At 41.2% G+C, this 22,003-nt stretch overlaps 1 protein-coding gene across 3 annotated transcripts in view; it reads right to left on the reverse strand.

Moving 5' to 3' along the window:
• Positions 1–22,003, reverse strand: part of RAPGEF5 (Rap guanine nucleotide exchange factor 5) — a 95,688-nt gene that overhangs the window by 64,542 nt on the left and 9,143 nt on the right. For 2 of the 3 annotated variants that reach the window (XM_034065544.1, XM_031052521.2), the window contains exons 2-3: positions 5,166–5,269; positions 4,743–4,831 (exon numbers count right to left, since the gene is read on the reverse strand). In XM_034065544.1, the coding sequence (XP_033921435.1) occupies positions 4,743–4,831; positions 5,166–5,269 (193 nt within the window). Of the gene's footprint in view, positions 1–4,742; positions 4,832–5,165; positions 5,502–22,003 lie in introns of those variants that run through there. The other variant, XM_031052522.2, reaches the window with a different exon arrangement.

Here is a 22,003-nt window from a genome sequence, read left to right on the forward strand (position 1 = left end):
TACAAACTACTGTTAGGAGCTCAGAAATTTCATATTTGAGCTACTTTAGAAGTCTTTGGGGAGTAACATCTGATCCTGGTGATTTATTACTATTCATTTTATTGATTTATTCTAAACCTACTTCTACTGGCTCTCCAATTTGAAACAGTTTAGACTCATGCTCAATGAAGCAATGGTTCCGCACAAGATCCTTCCCAGGTTCTCTCACACTGAAGACTGAGATAAATGATTATTTTAGCTTTTCTGCTATTCTTCGATAATGTTGCTCCATGCAGTCTGCTAAACTCTTATTCCTCTCCTATAGGCATAACGGTAATATGCATTTAGCCCACTCAGTTTACCCAGTTTTCCTAAGACTTTATTGAAAAGCTTACAAAATCCTCAAAATGATAACAGGCATCATTTTATTATAAAGAACTAGTAAGAGGAAGGGCTAGCAAGCATTTATTTCCTCCATCCTAAAAGCTGGAAGATAGGATCATGAAGTGTGGGGCAAATATTCATTCTTCTTGGCATCAGTCCACGTGCATCAGGTTGTGAGACAATCACAGGAGTACATTTTTTAAAACCTTTTACTCATCAGTAATAAAGCACAGTGAGCAAAACTCCTAACAATGTCATTTATAGCTAAGAAACAAAAAAACAAAATATCAAAAAGCAATCAGATATTTTTTTCTTGGATTATTAAACAAAAAACACACCTAGAAAAGGCCAAGCTGTAACCTTTTTTCACATCATTTAGCAGCTGACTACAATCAGCTGATGCAAGGCAGTACCATTCCTCTAAAAGGTCACATAAAGTTCTGCAGAGGATGCCACTACCCAACATCAAAGTAGATGGGTAGAAATTGAAAGGATTAAACGAAAGTAACCCTCACTCTAGGACAGACGTGGTCTGGAGGCCCTTTCTAAATCCTAAAGCTAAAACTGCTTCTGTGTAAGAGAGAATAATTCTCACTAATTCAAGGATCATGCACTGTCCCAGGTAAGGTGACACAGCATGGTACAAAGGTCACTATTCCTTAATTTTCCTATTCCTAAGAAATCCAGACCATACTTACACCTTTCTGCATGATTTAGCTACATCATTAGGATTCATACTCTTATTCTGTTCCTTCAGTCTTCTTGGGGCTTGGTACATTGCAGGTTAGAATAGGTCTGTGAGAGGAAAACTTTCTCCCTTTGAGATGGAAGGCTGGCAAGCCTTTGTTACTGGCAAGCCCAAATGATGCATTTCGTCACTTGCCATCCTAACTTCCATGATAGCCTAACAAAAGTGTCATGCCTTCCCTCTGCTACAATAATTCTCATCCAGTGCACTAGCCAGACACATCAGTTCAGACCAACAACATCATATTGTTCCAGTCATACCATTCCTCACTTATATCCTTGATAAGGATTAGCTCAGGAGATATGCCTTGCATTTTCTGCCTGGATACTGACATATTTGAAGTGTATTACTTTGTTAAACTCTTAAAACTTCAAACTGCCCTCTAAAGTACACACTTAGCAGAGATTCCCCAGTGATTCCAACAACCTTAGAGATGACTCAGAAAAGCTGTTGGTCAGAGAAATTTAAAATTTCCATCCATGTCATGGTAGGAAACAGAAACAATCTTCTTGGGGGTGGGACACTGAAGGTTATAGTAACTCAGGAAATGAAAACTTTCTCCCTCTGAGATGGCTGGCTGGCAAGCCTTCGTTACTGGCAAGCCCAAATTTAAGATGGCACCACAAGAACTCGCATATACTCCCTGGCTTTGTCACCACCAAAACCAAAAACCCAACCTCAGTAATTAAACAGTATTAAGTATGTTAAGTTCAAAGAGTCTTACAAACCTCAGGCTTTCAAAACATCCTTCCCTACAGAAGTCATCTGAGCAATAGACTAGTCTAGCTATACACACTCCAGTGTCCTCTTTAGTGTCCTCGATTGCTATAACATCACAGACAATGGGACGACTCTTCAATCCAGGTCTCCACCTATTTATTATAGCAGAGGATGTCACAGCAGAGTTCTCAAGATATCTTGTTATAGGTTTAACAGAGCTGAAGGGAGCCTTGAGGTCTGGGCTGAACCCCAGTTACATTTATTCTAGACCAGATCCAAAACTTCCCTTTCACTCTCCCAGCTTCAAGAGGTACCTGCTGACTTAGGCTGGAAAATGGTGGATGGCTGGAAGTAATACATGGTGTATCATTCAGTCACTGTCAGTATTCGTAAGAAGTAGTGTTCCATTACCACACTAGCCTCAGGAGATAGGGGATTTTATTTTTATTTTTTTTTAATGACTGTAGAGAGTTACAGTTACGATTTATTATACAAAGAGTGGGAATGAAAACATGCAGAGAATCCCTCTTTGGGAAGCAGTGCAAAGGGTCAAAGAGAACAACAGCCTCCCATGCACCAGCATATTTAAGAACTGCTCCTTCTCGTGTTCTTTATAGACACAAATAAGCAAAACAGTTTGGGGACTGCAGGAAAAGCAGGAGGCCAACAGATTAATCCTGGAACTGGCAAACTGACAACATGAGCAGCAGCTGGGTACAACAGCATTGTCCTTTTATGTTCTGCAAAGCTATGCCTGCTAAAACACAAGTCTGCAGGACTCTGCAACACGACCGTCCTCTGAGATGGGCCAGACTGGAACTACAGAAAATGCAAAGAGCAAAATCAAACACACAGTCAGCAGAAGGATGCCTTCAGGTGCACACACAAAAAGGTACACATATACAGTCAATATCCCATACTTCCTCATGCCAAATGCCACTAGGTATGCAAAACAGATTGATAAAAAAAATATTACAGGGGCATCTGCCACATAGAACATTGTGAAACAGAATTCCCAAAATCTTCCATTTTGACAAAGTTCTATATTACCAGCTTAATAAAGTCAGAAAAAAAAAACAGTAAGTGAGGAACTACCCTTGAGGAAGTGGAAGGCTGCTGGGCAAGGTTTGGCACACTTTGTGATGGCAAAAAACTGAAGCTACATCTATTTTGTTCTGCCTCTGGGATCCAGTTAACCCTGGCTACAGGGCAGAGCTAATTACTTCTTTCTAAAAGGTCTTAGGATAAGGCAGAAGAGGTGAAGGAAAGCCAATCAACCTTCAAATACATTACCATCTGCTAACAACCAGGCCAAGTAATGGTTTAGCATTTATTTTGAGGGCAGTTTAGCAGTCCCTCTCTGCAACAATGATAACAGGCTTATGAACAATCTCCCGGTGATGGGAGGGAGGGCAGCAAAGAGAAAAGAAAGAAAAGATAGTACACCTGAGGATGCATACAGCATCTAATGCTTCATGTAAGGAATCTTTCATATTTACAAACCCTAAAACATAATGCATATTGCTAGTGAAAATCACATTGTTTTCCAGCAGGTTTGTGAGCTTATAAAGAAGAAAGATGAAGCAGACCAGGAAGGCAGGCAGCTAATGTCTCTCAATTTGCATTTCATAAACATTAATGGGAAATATTCTGGATCCAACATTTGACCTTAAAGGGCCAGGGGAAGACCCTCACTACACTGCCTGAGATCTGGCTCAAGTAAATTGCTCCCAGAACTAGTCTGAGGGCATCTGTGGAAGGAAAAAGATCACACCTTCTCTCTGCACTAAATATTAATGTCTAGGTACACAAAAGCAGCACTAGGAATACTGTAATAATACCACCAACAGACACCCTATATGTTTCTTCGGAGCATTCACACATCAGCATTACGAATATGCCTATTGTCCCACATTAAACTAACAACTTGTTCAGAGACATTTGTCTGGGAATCGCAGATGTTATTTATATTCTCAGTCACTTAAAAGGATTAAAGTGTGTTTATTCTCAGTAATCTCATTTGTAGAGAGATATATATATATAGGCAGCAGCATACATTTTAACCCTGTTGGGAACGATCAAATGCAGAGTGCCATTTAGAGCCAGCTGCCTTCTTCTTGTTGTCAGTATTGGGGAACTCCAAAAGTCTCACCAGCCTGGCCACTTTTATTAAAACTATTTATACGAACTGCAGGTTGCTGGCACTTGTGATAAACAACTTCAGGAGCTCTCGGTGACAATACATACATACATACATCTTGGTGCGTACAGCCAAGAGACCCACCTGAAAATTAAACCACATGCCAAGCAGCCAGATCATAATATTGCTTTAGGCTGGACAAACTACAGTCTCTGGTTGAAGACACAGAAGTACAGCATCCAGCTATACACTGTGCCCTGAGTTATAAGGAAATTTCTAAGCCGGGCTTGAGAAACGGAAGGTGTGCCAAAGTATTGGGGTGGTGGCAAAACGAGTAGTTGGCCAGCAGACTGAAGCGCAGAGCGAGTATTCTGATCAAAATAGTCATAGATTCAGGCTGTGAGGAATGGTAGCCTCTGCCTGAGGAGACACGGGTGCAGGGCAAGGCAGGCCGCAGCCGGCGGCAGCGACAACCCGAGATAAAAAAAGGCTCAAGTTGCGCTAAGTGTGCGGCTGGGGAGCGGCCCTGCTCACCACCGGCACACCTGCCCCGGGCGTCGCGCTTGGACACCTCCCGGTTGCCACACGCTCGCGGTTTTCTCTTGACGTTGCCCCAGACTGAACATCAGGCTAGCAGCCGGCTCTCGGGCGAGGGTGCCTGGGAGAGACCACCGCACAGACCCCTCCGCCGGCACCGGGACCTCTTCCCCTCTCCCGCCCGGGGCCGGGCGCTTCCCCAGACGCCGCCTCCCCGTGGGAGTTGCTCCTTACCGGTTTCTTTGTCCTGGGCGGCTTCCAGGTGTAGGTCGCTGAGTAGATGCTCCAAAATCCTCTCCGGCGTCCCAGACACCACCACGTATCTGTCAGAAAGCAGAGAGTCCCCGGAGTCATCCTCGGTGGAGGACTGCGAGCGGCTGCTCCACTCGTCCTCCTCATCCTCTTCGTCGATGTACTTGAAGTAAGGCACGTCGAAGGTGGGCAGCGGCCGCTGCTCGCCGCGGCCCGCCAGCGCCTCGGGAACCCGCACCCTGCCGCTCCCCATGGCCCCGCTCCCGCCGCACTGCCCCCCTTAGGCACGCCCCGCGGGGGCCATTGCCCAGCCGGGGGCCGCAGCCCCTCCCGCCCCACCGCCGCTGCCGCGGAGCCCGGCCCGGCCGACCAAGACCCGTGCTCCCGAAGCCGCGGAAGCCTTACCTCCCGCGCCGCTCAGGGGCCGGGCTGCGTGACCACACCTTCCGCAGCACCAGCGCTGCGCCGGCCTCCTCCCGCGCTCGCTCGCCACCGCCTCCATCGTCCGCCTTCCGTGCGCAAGGGGGAGAGCAATACGGAGATCGCGGTCATTGCCCAGGGCCGCCCCACACCTCAGGTATCTGAGGGGCAGAGGGGAGGAACCAGCTCCCCTTCGGGAGCAGTACTCAGCAACTTGCGCTGGATTTTAACTCGCAAGAGCCAGGTTTGGGGTGCGGATTTCCGTGTCTCCGAGGTGATGGCTTGTTTAACGCCCAGCCGATCAAATAAAGCAGCGGACAAGTAGCAATAGTCAGAAAGCGGCAAGCGCTCCCAGCACTCCAGTAATACAGAGTCAGAGCACACATTCTGTAAATTTCCTGTACTCCGACAAAGACAATAAACCTAGTGGGATAGGTGTGCAATGTGTGAGCATCTCTTTAAATAATCCCTACGAATCCCTACAAACAACTTTTAAACTTGGAAAACAAGCACCCCACAGAAATTAAGCCCAGTGACCACCCAGTGCGTGAACCTCAGCTAAACTGGGATTTGAACACTGACTTTCTCCCCCTCGGCTTCCTGAAACGGAAGGGAGCTGAACAATCATCCATTTCTGCACACACAGCCCATATCCACAGAGCTGCTAATGCCAGCTGACTGAGCACCGCAGGAGATGAGGGTTTGCTGCTGACTGAGCAGGGCACATTGACACATGGAGATCACCAAAGAGTGGCTCACAGTTCCCTGTGAGACCCTCCCGCCAGTTTCAGTTACCAGAGGGTGAGCAGCATAAAAGAGTTGTGTTTCTACACAAGTACATCCAGTAGTTGCTGTTCCTCTAATTCTGACCTGGTTTATATTTTTCAGTATGTTAAACACACGTATGAAGGCATGTACTACTCAAAGGAGGAAAACCAGCATTTGTGCATCAAATGTAGAGTATCTGGCAGTGACAAAGACTTCAAGAGGGGTAGAAATTGCCGAGGAACAGAGCTTGGCAAAACAAGGGAGAGAAACCACTTCATGGTCCCTCTTTCTATTATTTTATTTCTTATTCCAAAACCAGTGAGTCTGATTGCTGCTTCTGATTGTCACAGGGGTGAAGGTATGTCCAAAGGTGCAGCCCTTGCCCTGAAGAAGTTTTATCAGTAAACAACATGTAGAATTGAGCTGTTAAATTTCTGCAAGGTCAGACACACAGGTACTGAGCCAATTAATGTCAGATATTCATTGTAACACTCCCAGGGGACATTACTGAGCAGCCACAGGAATACTGATGCATAATTGTAATCTTCCATTTCACCGGACATGGGGTTTTTGTTGCCCACATATTAGATAAGATGAAAGTAGCAGCAAAAGAAGAGAGGAAGAACAAGAAACAGGTGCCACATTAAAGCAATTCAGTAACAGGGAGATTTATTCAAACAAATAAATCTTTCAATTTCCCTGCCTTTCCTCTGACATCCTCTGAAATAGCTCAAAACCTCATTCCCCTGTGCCCTCTGAGATTCCCAAATGGAGCACATATGGGGCATGTATGTGATGTATTTGTACAAACCATCTCTTTCCACATATATGAGAATGAATTTTAAGTGTATCCATACATACATTAAATACTCAAGCAGCTGGCAGCAAGTCAACTGGGAGCGCTGGGAGTGCGAAAGCTCTCTCATATTGAAAGGACATTAACAATGGTTATTCTGGAAGACGGTGTTCCCCCTTCAGCATCTCACCAAGCAGACACATTCTCAAAAACCCTTCTAAAAAACAAAGTTCGGCCTTTCAGTTAATTAAAAGAGGAACCAACACTCAGAATCTGTTGCCTCTGCTCTTCCTGTGAGAAGCACTCACTGCTAGAAATAAGAAAGCTGCTCTGCTTTCTAACAGGAAAAAAAAAAAAAAACAAAAAAACATGCTCTACAATGGACATAGTATACTCAGAAGCTGGCTTCACTGAATAGAAGTAGCATTTTCACATAATTCCTCCACAGGACTGGACACCTCTGCAAGGATTTATTTACTTATCTTACCAGTACTGAAGCACCCATTTGGTTGCAACACTGCTAGTTACCAATGCAAACTATGCACTTCCCAATGACAGAACTCTTCTTCAACATCTCCCCACCTACTTTTTTGTTAAGAGACCAGAGTCAGAGCTACTCCAGCAAACCCCAGATCCAGGGACTCTCACATTGATGGTTTCTATGGGTAAAGAAGCAATACAGCTATTAAGAGATAACCTATAAGGCACCTATAGACTTAAGAGAGCATGGAAAATTCAGTCTGCAGACAGATTTTCCTGCTGCCAACCAAGCAAAGGCAAAGAGACTCTTCTTTGGACAACATGCAACAAAGCAAACTTTACACAGGCTACCTGCTTTGAAATCACATTAAGTAACAAAGAAATTGCCTCCTCTAGGAGTTATGGAGGGCAGGAAAATTTTGTTTCCATAGCATAATTTGGTAGAACTAATTCAGCACAATCAGATAATTCCTATCACTTCTGCCTCTATGTCTTCTGATGCTGGTGCCAGGGCATGCCGTTGAAAGGTAGGGGGAAAGGCATACATGAAGGATTCCTGCCTTTGTTTGTGTTCTGGAGACAAGACTGCTCCCCTCAGTGAATTCCTGGAACTTCCCCTCAGACGTGGGAATATGTCCATGTAGGAGGTGTGAAATACAAAAGCTGAGGCAGGAAGGGGCTGAGAAGCACAAGTCTGGAGGGGCTGCCACTGCAGCACAGAGAATGCACTCAAATAGATGAGAGAGCAGGACAAAAGCCACAAAATAACAAGTTCCTCATTTCAGAAGACTAATTGTTTTCCTAGGCAGGTATATTTTTGCTTGACTATTATAATCAATTCCTGGCACATATTAGCAAATGAAGAATTAGGACACTATTAAGACAGAAAGGTCAAGTCTGAACACTGGGAAACACTGAGATATTCTTTAATTTAGCTCCATCCCTACAGCTCTACCTTCATATGCATATGAATGCATATAGCTCTACCTTCAGTTCAGCATATGCTGAGGCTTTGCTTTGGGACTGGGTCCAGGCAGAGACAAAAGGTCCTTGTCTGTTGTACCCTGCTGTACCCATGGCAAAGGTTGGAAGCAACTGCCTCCTCAGTGGGACACTGAGGTCCCCAAACCTGCCCACTGAGACCTAGCCTGGACACAGCAAAATTTATAGAGGTACAGCTGCTTTACGTCAGAGCTCCATCCAGGCTCAATACATCCTACATCATAACAGCTGGGAGATACAGCTATAAAGAAAAGCCTTCACAGCTCAGGCTGTAGCGTGCTCAGAGCTTAGTGAGCCTTCAAATACTAATCTGCAGAGCTCTAGAAACTCTTCACAGAGCATGTACAAACTGCATTTTTTGGCCTCTAACTTGGGCCAGATTTGGGCAGATATTTATGAAGATGGCAAAAACCCAAAGACTCTTTCCCAACAGGATTTCAGATCCCACTTCAGAAGTACAAGGGCACCAGAAAACTACTGACAGAATTCTTTTTAACACAGCAAAACAGTATTTATGCCTAACCTTATGCTTAGCAGCTTCTGAACCAAAATGACTGCATCTTTCATTAAAAAAAAATTAAATAGGCAGAGGGAGACATCTTTCAGAATAAGTAAATAAGATGCAACAACTCTTAGAAACAATAGAAAAAGAAGTCTTACAGTGTGATGCATTTGCCAGTAATAATAGTAGACAGTGAGATGAGTCCTGGCTGTAAAATAGAAATTTATTTATATTACAAACATAAAGAAGAAAACCCCAACATTTTATTAACAGCTCCTCCCGTAAGAAACAATCTTCCAGGCAGCTTCTATCCAAGATTAATGGTGATTGCCTGCTTATAGTTCACTATGTTTTTCCTTGGAATCTGCTATTGTGCAGACTGCAGAATTAGATTTAAAGTCACCAAAGTACAAACAGATGTACAAAAATTACTCTATTCTTTACAGGTTATTCCTTTTTATTTGACAAGGAAAAGGAAATGAACACATGAAAAAGTGCAGATGGACAATAATATATCTCTGACCTTTCTGGATAATCCATCTCAGAAAATGTTGCTGTATTTCACACAGTTTTGAGTGAGACCAAAATCTACATTAAGAGGTTTGATTCACTATCAACTACAGCAGGAGAAAAGCATTTCAAAGTCACCAGCATGGCTTAACCCAGCTATATAAGGAGACTGGTCTTCTTTTCTGCAGTGGTTACTCTCTCTTTATTCTAGAAAGATAAAATAAAAATATCTACGATTCCACCTGTATTTAAAATATCACAGCACAAAATATTTTCAATGGGGTTTCCTATTTTGCAGTCAGTTGCATGACCATTGCTTTTCCCAAATTTCAGGGGAAAATTACTTTACAGGACTGCAGGAACATCAACAGCAGCTTTTCATGTGGCAATTCTTAAGAATCAAAAAATTCTTACATAAGACTGTATTATTTTATTTCACTATAAAATACAGCTCATAGCATATACATATTACATTTATTATTTTTCTCATCTGATGAACTTTTTCCACTTATTCTATCTCTGTTTCTCTCTTCAGTCAATCTACTTTCATAAGCATGTGCTAATTCACAGTATACTGTGAGAAACAGAAATACACTAAGGATATTAAAATGCCTTATGCAGTGATGTTGTTTTGACTCTCAGTGACTTCTGACCAGTCTATAAAACCATAAAATGCTTTAAATGATTCAACCACCACATCTGCCACCAAAGGGCACTCAGGGATCACATCAAAACTTCCCAGTGGTCTCATGCTGAGCTATCTGTCTTGTAGATGCAAAACAAAGGGCCGACATTTGGCTCAAACCAATCTCCTCTGAATTTGTCAGCATTGCAAACAGTGGTAAAATGAGCATGAGCCACATCATGGGAAAAAAATAAATCAAAATCCTTTGTTGCTGAAGCCAATTCCGAATACCACATCTGATAATGGACAGAACAAGTCCTTTTAGAAAAATTGTTGGGGCTGTCATCTACATACCGAGTATCTGCAACAAAGACAACGTTAATAATAACTTATCCTTGTAGAGGAGTCAAAAGGACAGTGCTGGTAAGAGATGACAGACAACAAGCTTCAAGGAAAAGATCAATATCCCTACACAGTCATATATCAAGGAACTCAATTTCTGCCTGTAATCCCCAAACTGCTGAGAGTAGGATTATTTCTGCTTTCCCTATTACTAAGAAAAAAGAAACTGCTCATGGGAATAGGGCACTGCTAAAGAGTCTTTATGTGAGCAAAAGGCTGTGATTAAGTCCTAGGGCAAAAAGAAAAAGCTCAGTCATGCAACACTTCCAAGTGGTGATCCAATTGCAAATGAGGCTGGGGTTTCATTGCACAGGTCACATAAAAAATAGGAAAAAATCTGTGTAGTTCAAGAAAGGCAAAAGGAGCAGGAAAAGAGGAGCCTCATGTGGCACTTCATAGAAGTTTAGTATCACGAAATGCTCTATATCAAGACCAAATTGCCCATGCCCCTGATTGGCCCCCACTTACATCCAAATATCACCATTTAAGTTGAGAGCACTTTTATGGATAGGGCTTTAATGAAAAGAAGTGACAGGTCTAACACACAGCAAAGGGCACATCTAAAATAACATGAAAAAAAATCATTACTGGTGTCACAACCACTGATATAATGATAACATAACCTTAACACTCTGCAACTCTGTCAGATAATGAAAAATGTCTTTTTAAGACAACTGAAGGCTATGAATTTCAGTTTTTCCCTTCTTGGAGCACACACTCTTCATAGTTATTAGGAGGTAAGATTGACAGCCTGACAGAGAGCTCCCACCTTGGCAAGGACGGCTTAGGAGAACTTCTCTCTGTAACTGTACAAAAGAGGAGGTGAAAAAGAAAGAGAGGGTGAAGTGTGGAGAGAGAGACAAAAGAAGTGAGGATGGTATTAATACTGTTATCATTCTCTCACAGCTGGCAGCGCAGCACTTAAAAAATACGGGGATATGGAAGAATTGCAGGCCTAGAGCATGTGCATTTGTAGAAAAGCAGGATAGGACAGGACAGATAGATGAAGCAACAGTTAAATCACTTCAGCCACCAAACATTGTTTTCCAGTGATGTCAGTGGAAGCAGACCAAGCTTTAGCTGCAGTGAAAAGTATGAAGAAAATTATATAAGAACTGCAGGACTTATGCCTGAGCCACGAAAAGAGGAATGCCAAGGATTCAAGGAGGACTGCACACTTAACCTAGATAGCCCATGACTGATAACAGATACTACTATTACCATATGCCTCAGGAAAAGAAAAATTGAAGATGTTTGACTGGATATACAGAACTTATACTTGAGAATAATCTTAACATCAGAAAGAGGAAATTCTAGAAATTACTGGGATACAAGGAGAACTAGGTAACAACTTGATTAATGTTAAACAGGGATGGAATTTGGCTTTTATGGCAGCCCCCATACAGCATTCACACAAGAAAAAAAGCTGCAGAAGGTAGCTCACTAATATTAGTGGATATAATTTATTAATGTAGACTAATATTCACCATGGTAAGGACACATTTACCAAAGCCTTACAACCATTATATGGCAGTAGCAACAACTAAAGTCTCCTGAAGGAATGGAGGAGAGATGGCAGTAAATATACAACACTTTCAGCCTTATATTGGTCTAATTACTAGTGCTGGACACATACAACTTCTAAGTCAAACAGACAAGACTGCTGATCCCTTACTTCGCCTTTCATTCCAGTTTATACCTGGTGTGAAGTAAAATATTTAAGAAACCTGGCTTAGCCACATAGTGTGTACCAAAGAAACCTTTGTCTCTTGCCTTATGTCCATAACACCTCGGAATGCTGCCAATTTTATTACTCTAATAAAAATAAAATAAAATTAAATATATACACTATCCACATTACAAGCCATAAATCCAACTAGACTAAAACTTGTCTATTAAACTGAGGTGCTGTTCATCACATTTATCACTGTAAGGCATGTATCTTTTAGTGGATGCATTATGCTCACAGAAGAATGCACCTGATTTTTCATGAGAGACTACTCAGCAAAGGCAGGAGGTGGTTCAGGCCTCCCAAAAGGTTTAAGATGAACTCTAAACCAAAGAATACTATATAAAGCCCAAACTTAGGAACTCCAGAATCAAATTCTCTCAAATGTACTGACATTTAAACCAATTCTTCAAACAAGTGTGAAAAAGCACTGAGTAAAGGAGAAAAAAAAAAATCCAAAGTTCACATTTAAAATAAAACAAATTTATCTAACTTCTAGACCAAGAGTACACATGACAAAGTAGAGTTTATATCCCGTGGTTTGGTGGTTGTTTTCAACTAAGTTAGATATAATGCACTGATTTTTCTTTAGAGAAAAGCATAAATCACTACAACTACAATTTTCTTGGGTTTGAATGATGATTTTAATTCCCTCCAAAATAGCCTGAAATGACCAGCCTTTTTACTAATGCTTCCTAATGGCTCTTTTCTTGCTAATTAATTCACGCACCTAAATCACTCAAAACCAGATAAGCCACTAATCACTAGAAGACTTGATAATGTATCCTAAGTAGACACGAATGCATAGAGCATGCAATAACGCTGCCAGAATGAAAATAAAAGGGGTTAGAAAGAAAAATAAAACTCACTCCTTCTGCCTAATAGTCTGCTGTGTAGGATAAAATGCTCACTGATGTCAATGAAGAAAATGATATTTTCTAATGTTGCATGCACAGGAACAAATTAACACAAGAAATAAAGAAATTTTATTGCAATATTACAACAAGGAAAAGAAGTGCTTTCTTGCATGCCTACATAAGGACACTGTAAAATGATAAATGTAAACAAATTTTCATGTACTGAAGAAAACCGAAGTGTCACACACAATAAAAATTACAGTTATACAGTGCCAGTCACCACATTATGAAGTAACTTTTTATATTTCTTTCATTTTGTGATTTTAAGTAATCACGTATTTTATTTTATTTCAGATGGAATCATTTACCTGCTTCTTGACTAGCTACATGTTTAAAAAATTTATTTCAGTATGAATACTGAGAGATTCCTCTCTGCTTTCTTCAGATAATACAAGCATGCCCAGCTTCAGGAAGGAGGTAAGTTAGTTACACTAAAGGCAATTTCAACATTTATTCAAGTTATGGAATGATAAAATGCGTTGTTACCATGGCAACTGTTAAATCACATGATTTCCGCAATGAGATGCAGGGCATTTCGAATAAAGGCATCTGTGTGCTTGCGTGGCTTCCTCTGCACAGAATTTTGTTCCTCCTTTGTGGAGGAACATGCACAGGAGTGTGACATAGTCCAGATTTCACTGTCTATTCTAAAAAACTTGTTAGAAGCAATCCAATATGTTATTTTTGCATGGGGTGATCGATCATTAGAGTAAGAAGAAATACTGAAAAGATCAAATACTCAATGTTTTGCTAGGATTCACCTCAGTCAGGACTGTGAAACCTTATAAATGACAGTGTAGCTCTCAAACTCACTTTCTACCCTGGGATCAGAAGACTGTTCACAACAGCAGTAGAATAAAAAGTCTTCCTGACAGTATGAAGAGCTGCCACATGTACAGTAGCACATTGCAGTGGGGCAGCTGGAGCTTTTACTGCCTTCAGCCATCTTCCCCACCCTTCTGATGGCTGCTGCCACCCCCAAAACACAGATATCTGATCTATCCTTGAATCAGCCCTGAACCAGGCTGCTGCATGTCTTGCTGGGCTCTGATATTATCATCAGCTAATATACAACCTCTCCCTAAGAGGGCCTCCTCTCTACTCTTAACAATATAACTCTCTCCAGAACAATCCCCTCAAATCATACTGATCTACTACCAGTCCCATTCATAAAGCATTAAATATCCACAAGTCGCTAGGCTTCGACTGTACTTCCCTGTGGCATTTTTCTAGCTCTTCTTTTTCAGCCACTATCATGCCCACACGAGGCTCCTTCCCTATCCTTTTAATTCACCCTTAGGAGCAGCATTGACACCAGATTCCCGCATTAATCTCCCTTGGATCACTCCCTTTCTCCTCCCTCAAAATATCTCCTCCTTCATCTCCTGAGCAACCTGAGTGATGTTATCTAGAGGGAGAGAGAAATAGTCATACTGTGAAACCACTTGCCAGCTTCTGGTATCATGCTGTATCACAGTGGTTTCTTCAGCCAGCAAGGGCTTCACCTGCAGATGAAAATGCCCAGTGACACCTATAATCTCCTGATCCCATTCTCTTCCTCACACCACATCCCATTACCATCAGACAGCATAGTACAGACTACTCAAACACTCCAAAAACCTATGATGTCACCCAATAGATATCAAAACCCTCATGTGTCTCTGATCCTGATCTCTATTTCTGACCCAGACCCCATTTCTGGCTTCAACTCCTGCCTGACTTCCATAGCTTTCTACATGTTACATACCTTTCTACAGGTTGATACTCTTTTTGTGTAGAACTTTGGGATCTCATCTAACCAACTTCCTCCTCCTTATTCAGGAAATACATTTTTGAGTCATATGTCTCAGAAAGTTATTTTATCTCATAAGTCTTTCCAGTAATGACTTCTTAAATCTGTTTCTTTTGTCATTGCTGGGCTCTTCCTTCCCACCTGGTTGATCATTTGCTATTTGAGCTGAACTTTGACAGGTAAGGATATTCTGTGTTTGAAGAGACACAATCTGGAATTCATCAGCTGTCACAGAGCATTTGAGTAAAAGAAAGATAAAATGAGAAGTGTGAACAAATGACCAGGTCTTAACTCCCTGACAGAACCCTGGGGAGAGAGTTACAATACCCAAGTACTCCAGGGAAATAACTAATGATCCTTCCTTCAGTTTAGTCATGCTTCAAGAAGCAATTGCCTGAGTTACTAAGTGCTCAAGACTGCCTCAGTAATTGTAATGATTTATTTTATGCATCATCATAACTACAGCACTAGGTCAGGAGGACGTGTGCCTTATGGATATGTTGAATTTTAACACAGGCATTGGAGGATTAGGAGACTGCAAGGAGAGAGCACAGTGATTTGACTGGGGTGGAAAGGTGGCGGGGCAGGGGGAAGATAAAGTCTTTAAAATCCTAGGCATCTGAAACACTAGGCTTATGTTAGATTTTTAATTAAATTAATGATACTTTCAGGTGTTTCTAAGCAGAAGTTGCTTACATTTTCCTTTGCTCCCTTAAAAAGCAAGTGATGACAATTTCATGTTCTCAAAGATCTCTGCTAGGATTTTTTCCAGTATAAGTTAAGAATGTGCAGTTTACAGTGCAACTACCCACTCAGTAAAGACAAAGAAACCCTGTCATCTTTGCCTTACATGGCTACCTGTTCCAGAGGAAACTCTCCCTGTGCAAAGCACCTTTAATCTGTATTGGCGCAGTGGCTACCTGTTAACAACCAGTAAAGAGGGGGACGAGACCTTAGGCTCATGAGCATTTACTTGACATAAGAAGTATAACCCTTACACATACTACTCACCTGACCTACCAAACAGTGATGTGCCAAAGGATATTTTGTGAAGACACAGGAGTATGTTTGCACAGCAACAAAAGGGTTTGATTAGCAGCTTCTCAGGCATCTCCATCCTCCTCACATTACTTAAATCCCCTTCCGCAGTCATCTTTCCCTTTAGCTATACGAGACTTCACTGGCACAGAAGGACATTTTTAGGATAATGATAAAGTGTCATCACCAGAGCTTTCAGGCAATTAGAGGCAATTCCCACCAACCTCCATAAACTTCAGACTGTTGCTCCTTGATGACTGAAGTAATTCTTCAAATTACTGTGTTTCAAGGTTAGCAATGTGTAAACATAGTTTCTAAAGTCAAAATAAAAAATGCAGCAATGGTAATCCACAATAACTAATTCATTTGGTATTTAGGACATATTCTTTCTGAATATCAAATCATAAAATCATTGTAAATTCATCAGATTTTCAGCTTTAGCTTATTAAACATTAGATGATGCTAAAAATAAAATGCAGTTTTTAATTTGATCTTATTAGCATGTTTCTGTACAGCATGATCTAAGCCTCTAATTATCTATATTTCTATATTATCTCAGTTGCTGTTTCAATATAAGCAAATGTGTAACTCCATTTTAATGGAAAAAATTCATATTCTAAAAAGTGTTAAAGCAATAGAAGAAGCTGAATGTCAAGATGCTAAAAATGAAAATGCTTCTCTACCTTGTGTGTATCAGGAAAGAAAGAGCTCACACAACATTTGGCAGTGATTTCCCATGATGAAGCAACTCTATGGGGCTTTTCATTTTCGTAAAAGCCCTAGCCTATTTAGACCTAGCTGCTACCTCCTTGCCCTTAATGCAGTACAGATAAAGTTCATTAAACAGATTGTCTGAGGTAGGAAAGAAGTTTTGCTGTAGTAAGCATTTGATAAGTGCATGGCAAATCAGAAGGGGAAAAAAAGGTAAAAAGGATTGGAATAAATTGTTATGAAAGCAAAAGTGATATTGGCATACTGATATTACATGTTGTGCTGCATTAGCAAAATTGCTCAAATGAAGAATCCCCAGAATGGGAAATATTATTAGATCTTCATCAGCAGGATCTTTTTCAAGCTGGCTGGGTACCCAACCATTTGATGCAGATCTTTTCCATGCATGAGAGCACTGGAACTGCAGCATTAATGAATTACAAGTAAAATTGCAAAATACTATGATTTTATAGTTAATTTTCACATTATAATGGTCAAGCAATTTTCACAGCATCTTGATATTTCTGCTGGAATGCTAAACCTTTATTTCTTCTTGCAGGAGGTAAGACATGAATTTATATCATAATTAAATGAGTAAACTGCTGATTTTTTTATTGTTTCTATTCTTAGGGGATCCTTAATGCATATTGAACATCATACGAATTAAAAACTAATGCCATTTTAAAACAGCAGTTATACACAATTTATTGTATAGCTTTTGTCTAATACAAATATTTATTATTTACATGTCACTGCAATGAAAACAGTATGTGTCAATTGATTAACTAGTAAATATTAGACAGAATTTATGTGCATTGCTACAGCAGCTGAGAAGGAAAAAGGTATAGTGGAATTGTAATCTTTTTCCCTAAATAGTACAAAGCTAAGTTTTGCACTACTTATATGTAGTGCATCTGTGTGACAGCTGAAGGTGGGAGAATGAGAACAGACAAATCATAGGGAGCAGTTGGCCACCCAGTGAATGAACAGAGCAACTCCCTTATATGGATGGCTGAGATCCCCCACAAATTAGGACAGATACCCACAACTCTGTTGTAAAATTGCAGTATGCTCCTTCAGTTCCTTAGTATGTTCCTAGAAGAAGATGTCTAAAATGAAACCATTTTTAGGGGTCTCCTGAAATGAAGGCTATAGCTAGCCCTCTTTAAATAAATAAATAGATAAATAAATAAATAAAATGGGTAACGTTTAAGAAAGTACCTGATATTGGGATTCCCTACTAAAAATCCGTCACCTGAAGCAATCTTTTCAGACTTTGAAAGGGAAGTTGCTTCAACTTAGCTATGGCATCCATCATCCAGCCAGTGAATCCTAACTACTCAAACACCACAACAGTGAGGAAGAGCATCCCGAGAGCCTCTGTTCACAATGCTCCTGAAAGTAGGGAAGCAGCACTTAATGTACCAATGATGATCTGAGACAGAGAGGTTTGGTCATTCACCAACATCTCAGAGAAAGCCTGCACAGGACAGGGAACTCCTGAGTCCCCATCTGACACCCTGACTCCACCATCCCCCTTCTTCTCCAGGGAGGCATCTGTGGTAAAATGTGCCTACAAAGAGTTATCTGCAAGATAAGCCAATGAAGAGACAGCCTGGATCTATATTTTTTTCTGTGAGCAGTAGAAATTCACTGACATTCACAGCCCTGATGTGCCCAACGTAGGGACACAGAAGTTTGTACAAGTCTCAAATCCAGTACCTGAGGTTCAGGTTTTGATCTGAATAACTGAAAAGGAGGTCAAAACTTTTCAGAAACTCCTAGACAAAAACCCGTTGCAATCTGAAGAGGATGAGAGAAGTGCCAGAACAAATGGGTCACCAGGAGAAATTAACTTTTTTATGTTACCAAAACTATGTAAATGGGTGGTTATTTCTAGAATGTGAAAAAAGGTTTCATAAGTAGTCCCCATAAGAAATTAACTTGGCTTTAGCAAGGTTTTCAGACTGCTTAATAAATAAATATGCACAGCACTCGCACACATAGGAGCTCCTTCTAAAGAAGGAGCACCCCAAGTTCCTTGGTTGCGGGGGATTCTGCCATACCCTTGGTGATCAGATGCCATTACCTGCAATGTGCAGGATTTGATAGGTCCCCAGTGGGGCACTGGGAACTGCTCAAACTTCTCTGGAAAGTCTTTCAATGCTAGTAATATAGCAGGTAGGACAATCTTCCACACAAGCTTAATTTACTACTTTTGCCTTTATGGGAATAGAAGTAAAGAACTTAATGCAAAAGAGGTTTTGTTTAGAAGCCACATGCTTCTTTTACACAAGCTCATCAAATCTATGAAACAAAAAAGAGATCAATATAGCCCTGTGGAGAGAGTGTTCTCACAGGAGAATGAATATTTGGTACATGAGCTCTGAATAACTCCAAGGGATACAGCAAGGCCGTGGGAGGCCCGAGGAAGCCTAAGCAAGCAAGATAAGAAGAAGGTGGGATTCACTGAGTTATGAGAACTGTGGACTGTTGGCAAGTGTTCGAGGTCAAGTTCTCACACCTGTGTTTAACCAATTATATGTTAGTCACTAAGGGTCTTCAAGACAAGTATCCAATCATGATATGCCATATTGCTGTAGGTGTGTGTAAGCAATAGTATATAAGGAGTTAATGCTTTGCAATAAATGGCTTTTTGTCTGATCATATTGGTCTCTGACTGAGTCCGTTCTGCGGCATAGCCCATTGATTAGCTTGCTATAGGTAGTGTACAGACTGACAGATAATTTAGACAGACTGAATCAATGTGTTGATTCCACTGAAAAGATTCAGGTTTCACACATGACAAGACAAAGCTGGACTGTCAGCATACTTTCCAGCTATCTACCATCCACACAAGGAAACCCAGGCCTGAATGTATCTGGATTTTAGTTCAAAGCCTGAACAAACAGGTTTTACATGTGAGAAATGAACCTCTGGCCTCTTCACTGCAGCCAGCTCAGATTAGCATCTTCCTCTCTGATGCTGACCACATCAATTTCCTCTATCAATCTACTAAATATTGCCAAACAGCATAAACTGCAAACAATAAATCAATTTAACAGTTGCATTTGTATCCACATATATGTTTTTAAAGTTCCTGTGGTGGATAATTCCCTACTTGCAATGTCAAAAATATTTTATGAAATGGCCTAAACTGATATTGTATTCATTGAACAAATACTAGTGCCTATAAAAAGGAAAGAGACACTGTGATATTGCAACTGAATCTAAAAGGTGGTATTTGCATTCTGTGCTTGTCTCCTACTCTACTGAAAGAACAAATTCTCCTTTGCTCCTCCCAGCACTGGGCTAAGTTGAAATGTTGCTTCTAATAAAGCATGTACAGGTCTACTCCCCTCACATCCCAGAGAAAATGGAAATGAATTAGGAGATGGTGCTCTCAGTCCAGTTACTCCAGGTGAGACAGCAGTGACAGCCAGGCTGGTAGGGGACAGAACTGATGCAGAGCAGCCAACAAAGGGATGTGAGCTGTATGTCTTTCCCTTGATCAAACAGGGCTGTGTAGTTGTGTCACCCCCTGTTCAGGGCTTACCCTTGTTCAGAGCTTGGAAATCCATCCAAGATTTAATCTTCAGTAAGATGTTATAGGAAATACCAGATGCTATTCATGTTGTTCCTGAGTTAGGTCATTCTATTAATTTCTAAGTCACCAAATGAGGCTGAAGTACTTTTTCCTGCAACCATCAACTGCGGCTGCTCCCACATGTCAGAGCCTTCCCTGCTTGGATGTGCACATTGGAGTCAGTGACAAAAAAAGCTGGGAACTGCCTGCCACATGGTATCAGAAAATGTATTTGAGGAAGGCCACAAAGTCATTGCTAATTTCCAACCCTGTTTCATGTTTTCCACATGAAACATGTTTCATGTTTCCACATGAAACATCTAATTAAAACTTCGCACTGGATAGTTAATAGTTATAGTGCATATGCACTTGAGATCTCATTTTCAGGTGCTGTGAATTAGAATACAGGAGGTGCTGCACACAGCGGTAGGAACCCTAAACAAGAAAGGAGAGGAGAATACCTGCTTTGATTTAGAGAAGATAGCAAAAATACCACTGGGTTTTCATTCCTTTGCTCTTTGAGCTGCCACATACAGCCAAGAAAAATGAATCCAAGTGGTGTATTAACTGCTATCAAATCAGGATTCTCCACAGGTCAAGCACATAGTGCAAAATGCCACCACCTTGCAAGTCTACAGTGTGATGAAATCTTTAGACCCTAAGGGCTATACCCTGCTTTCACCAAAATATACTTATTAACATCAGCAGGTGCTGAATTAAGCTTTAAAATGCAGGTAGAGTGAGTGACAAAATGGCCATAGCAAACAGACAAGCTCTGGGGTTTTTAGGGATCATTAAAATAAATGAATCCTGGGGAAACATAAGCCTACAGAAATATAGAAGGTCAAGTTGTCCTTACTTTCTTGCTGTGGAGGAGGCTTCAGCAGGAGGTAGATAAACACTTTACAGCTCCCCTTTTTCCAGAAAGCCCCCAGTACATATAGCCTGACTCTGACACAGGGGAGGCAGCTGAGTGCACAGAAAAGTCTGAGATTCCACACCAACATGCTCCAGGTGGTCTCCAGAGCCTGCCTGCAGGAAGAAGTGCATTTACGTCAGAGATCCTGACCCAGACTGTCAGACGTTTGCAGAAAGCTAGGTGCCCTGGCAGTTGGGGAGGGCTGTGCTGCCAGCCCTGCAGCACTGAAATCACTGACTCCAGAGCATCCTGCCACTGGAACCACACTGACCCTAGCACAGAGTGCAGATTGTACTACACAATTTGCTCTTTTGGTACAGTTTCTACTTCAAACAGGAGTAAACCTTGACTTGTAGAAACTTTTTCACCTGTTTAATGACACTAGCCACATATCTGCTGCATTATCAACCCAAATCTCCACTTCAATGAAACTGAAGATTTTTCCTAAACTTAAAAAAAGAAGAATCAAAGCACCGAATCTTTTTTACATGACTGATCTCTGGGCAGGCTACCAAATCTTAGACAGCTTCCAAAGAGGATGATGTGGTGGACACCCATCAGCCTCTGGTTCATCAGCAAGGTTTTCCAGTTATCTTGACTGTTTATTCTTACCCAGGTCCATGCTATAACCTAAAGCCAGATAACCTTGATTGGTTTCAATTCCAAGAGAAAAGTCTAGTAAAACAATGTATTACTTATAAGATCTGCATCATTGAAAGGTGAAGAACAAAATTACTTTTCTTGAATTTCAGAAATTGCTTGGAAATTCTGACTTAAGTTTGCATGGCACATATTCAAAGCATTATCAACTTTTCTTTTTAATCTTGCTGAATTTAGATAATAAGTCCCCTAACTCGACAGAGAGATCCAAAACTTATTCAGAGTTCCCAGGACAAGTGTAGAAGTAACTCTGTGGAAGCAGATGGCAGGATACTGTCACAGTTTTATCAGCATAACTAGGAGTTTATTGATGTCATAAATCAGAAAATTGAGAAAAGAACATTCAGAATGTCATCCAATGTACTGGTCACACAAAGAGAGGGTCA

The sequence above is a fragment of the Melopsittacus undulatus genome, chromosome 1 (genome assembly GCF_012275295.1).
Source record: "Melopsittacus undulatus isolate bMelUnd1 chromosome 1, bMelUnd1.mat.Z, whole genome shotgun sequence".
In the NCBI taxonomy this organism is placed as follows: domain Eukaryota; kingdom Metazoa; phylum Chordata; class Aves; order Psittaciformes; family Psittaculidae; genus Melopsittacus; species Melopsittacus undulatus.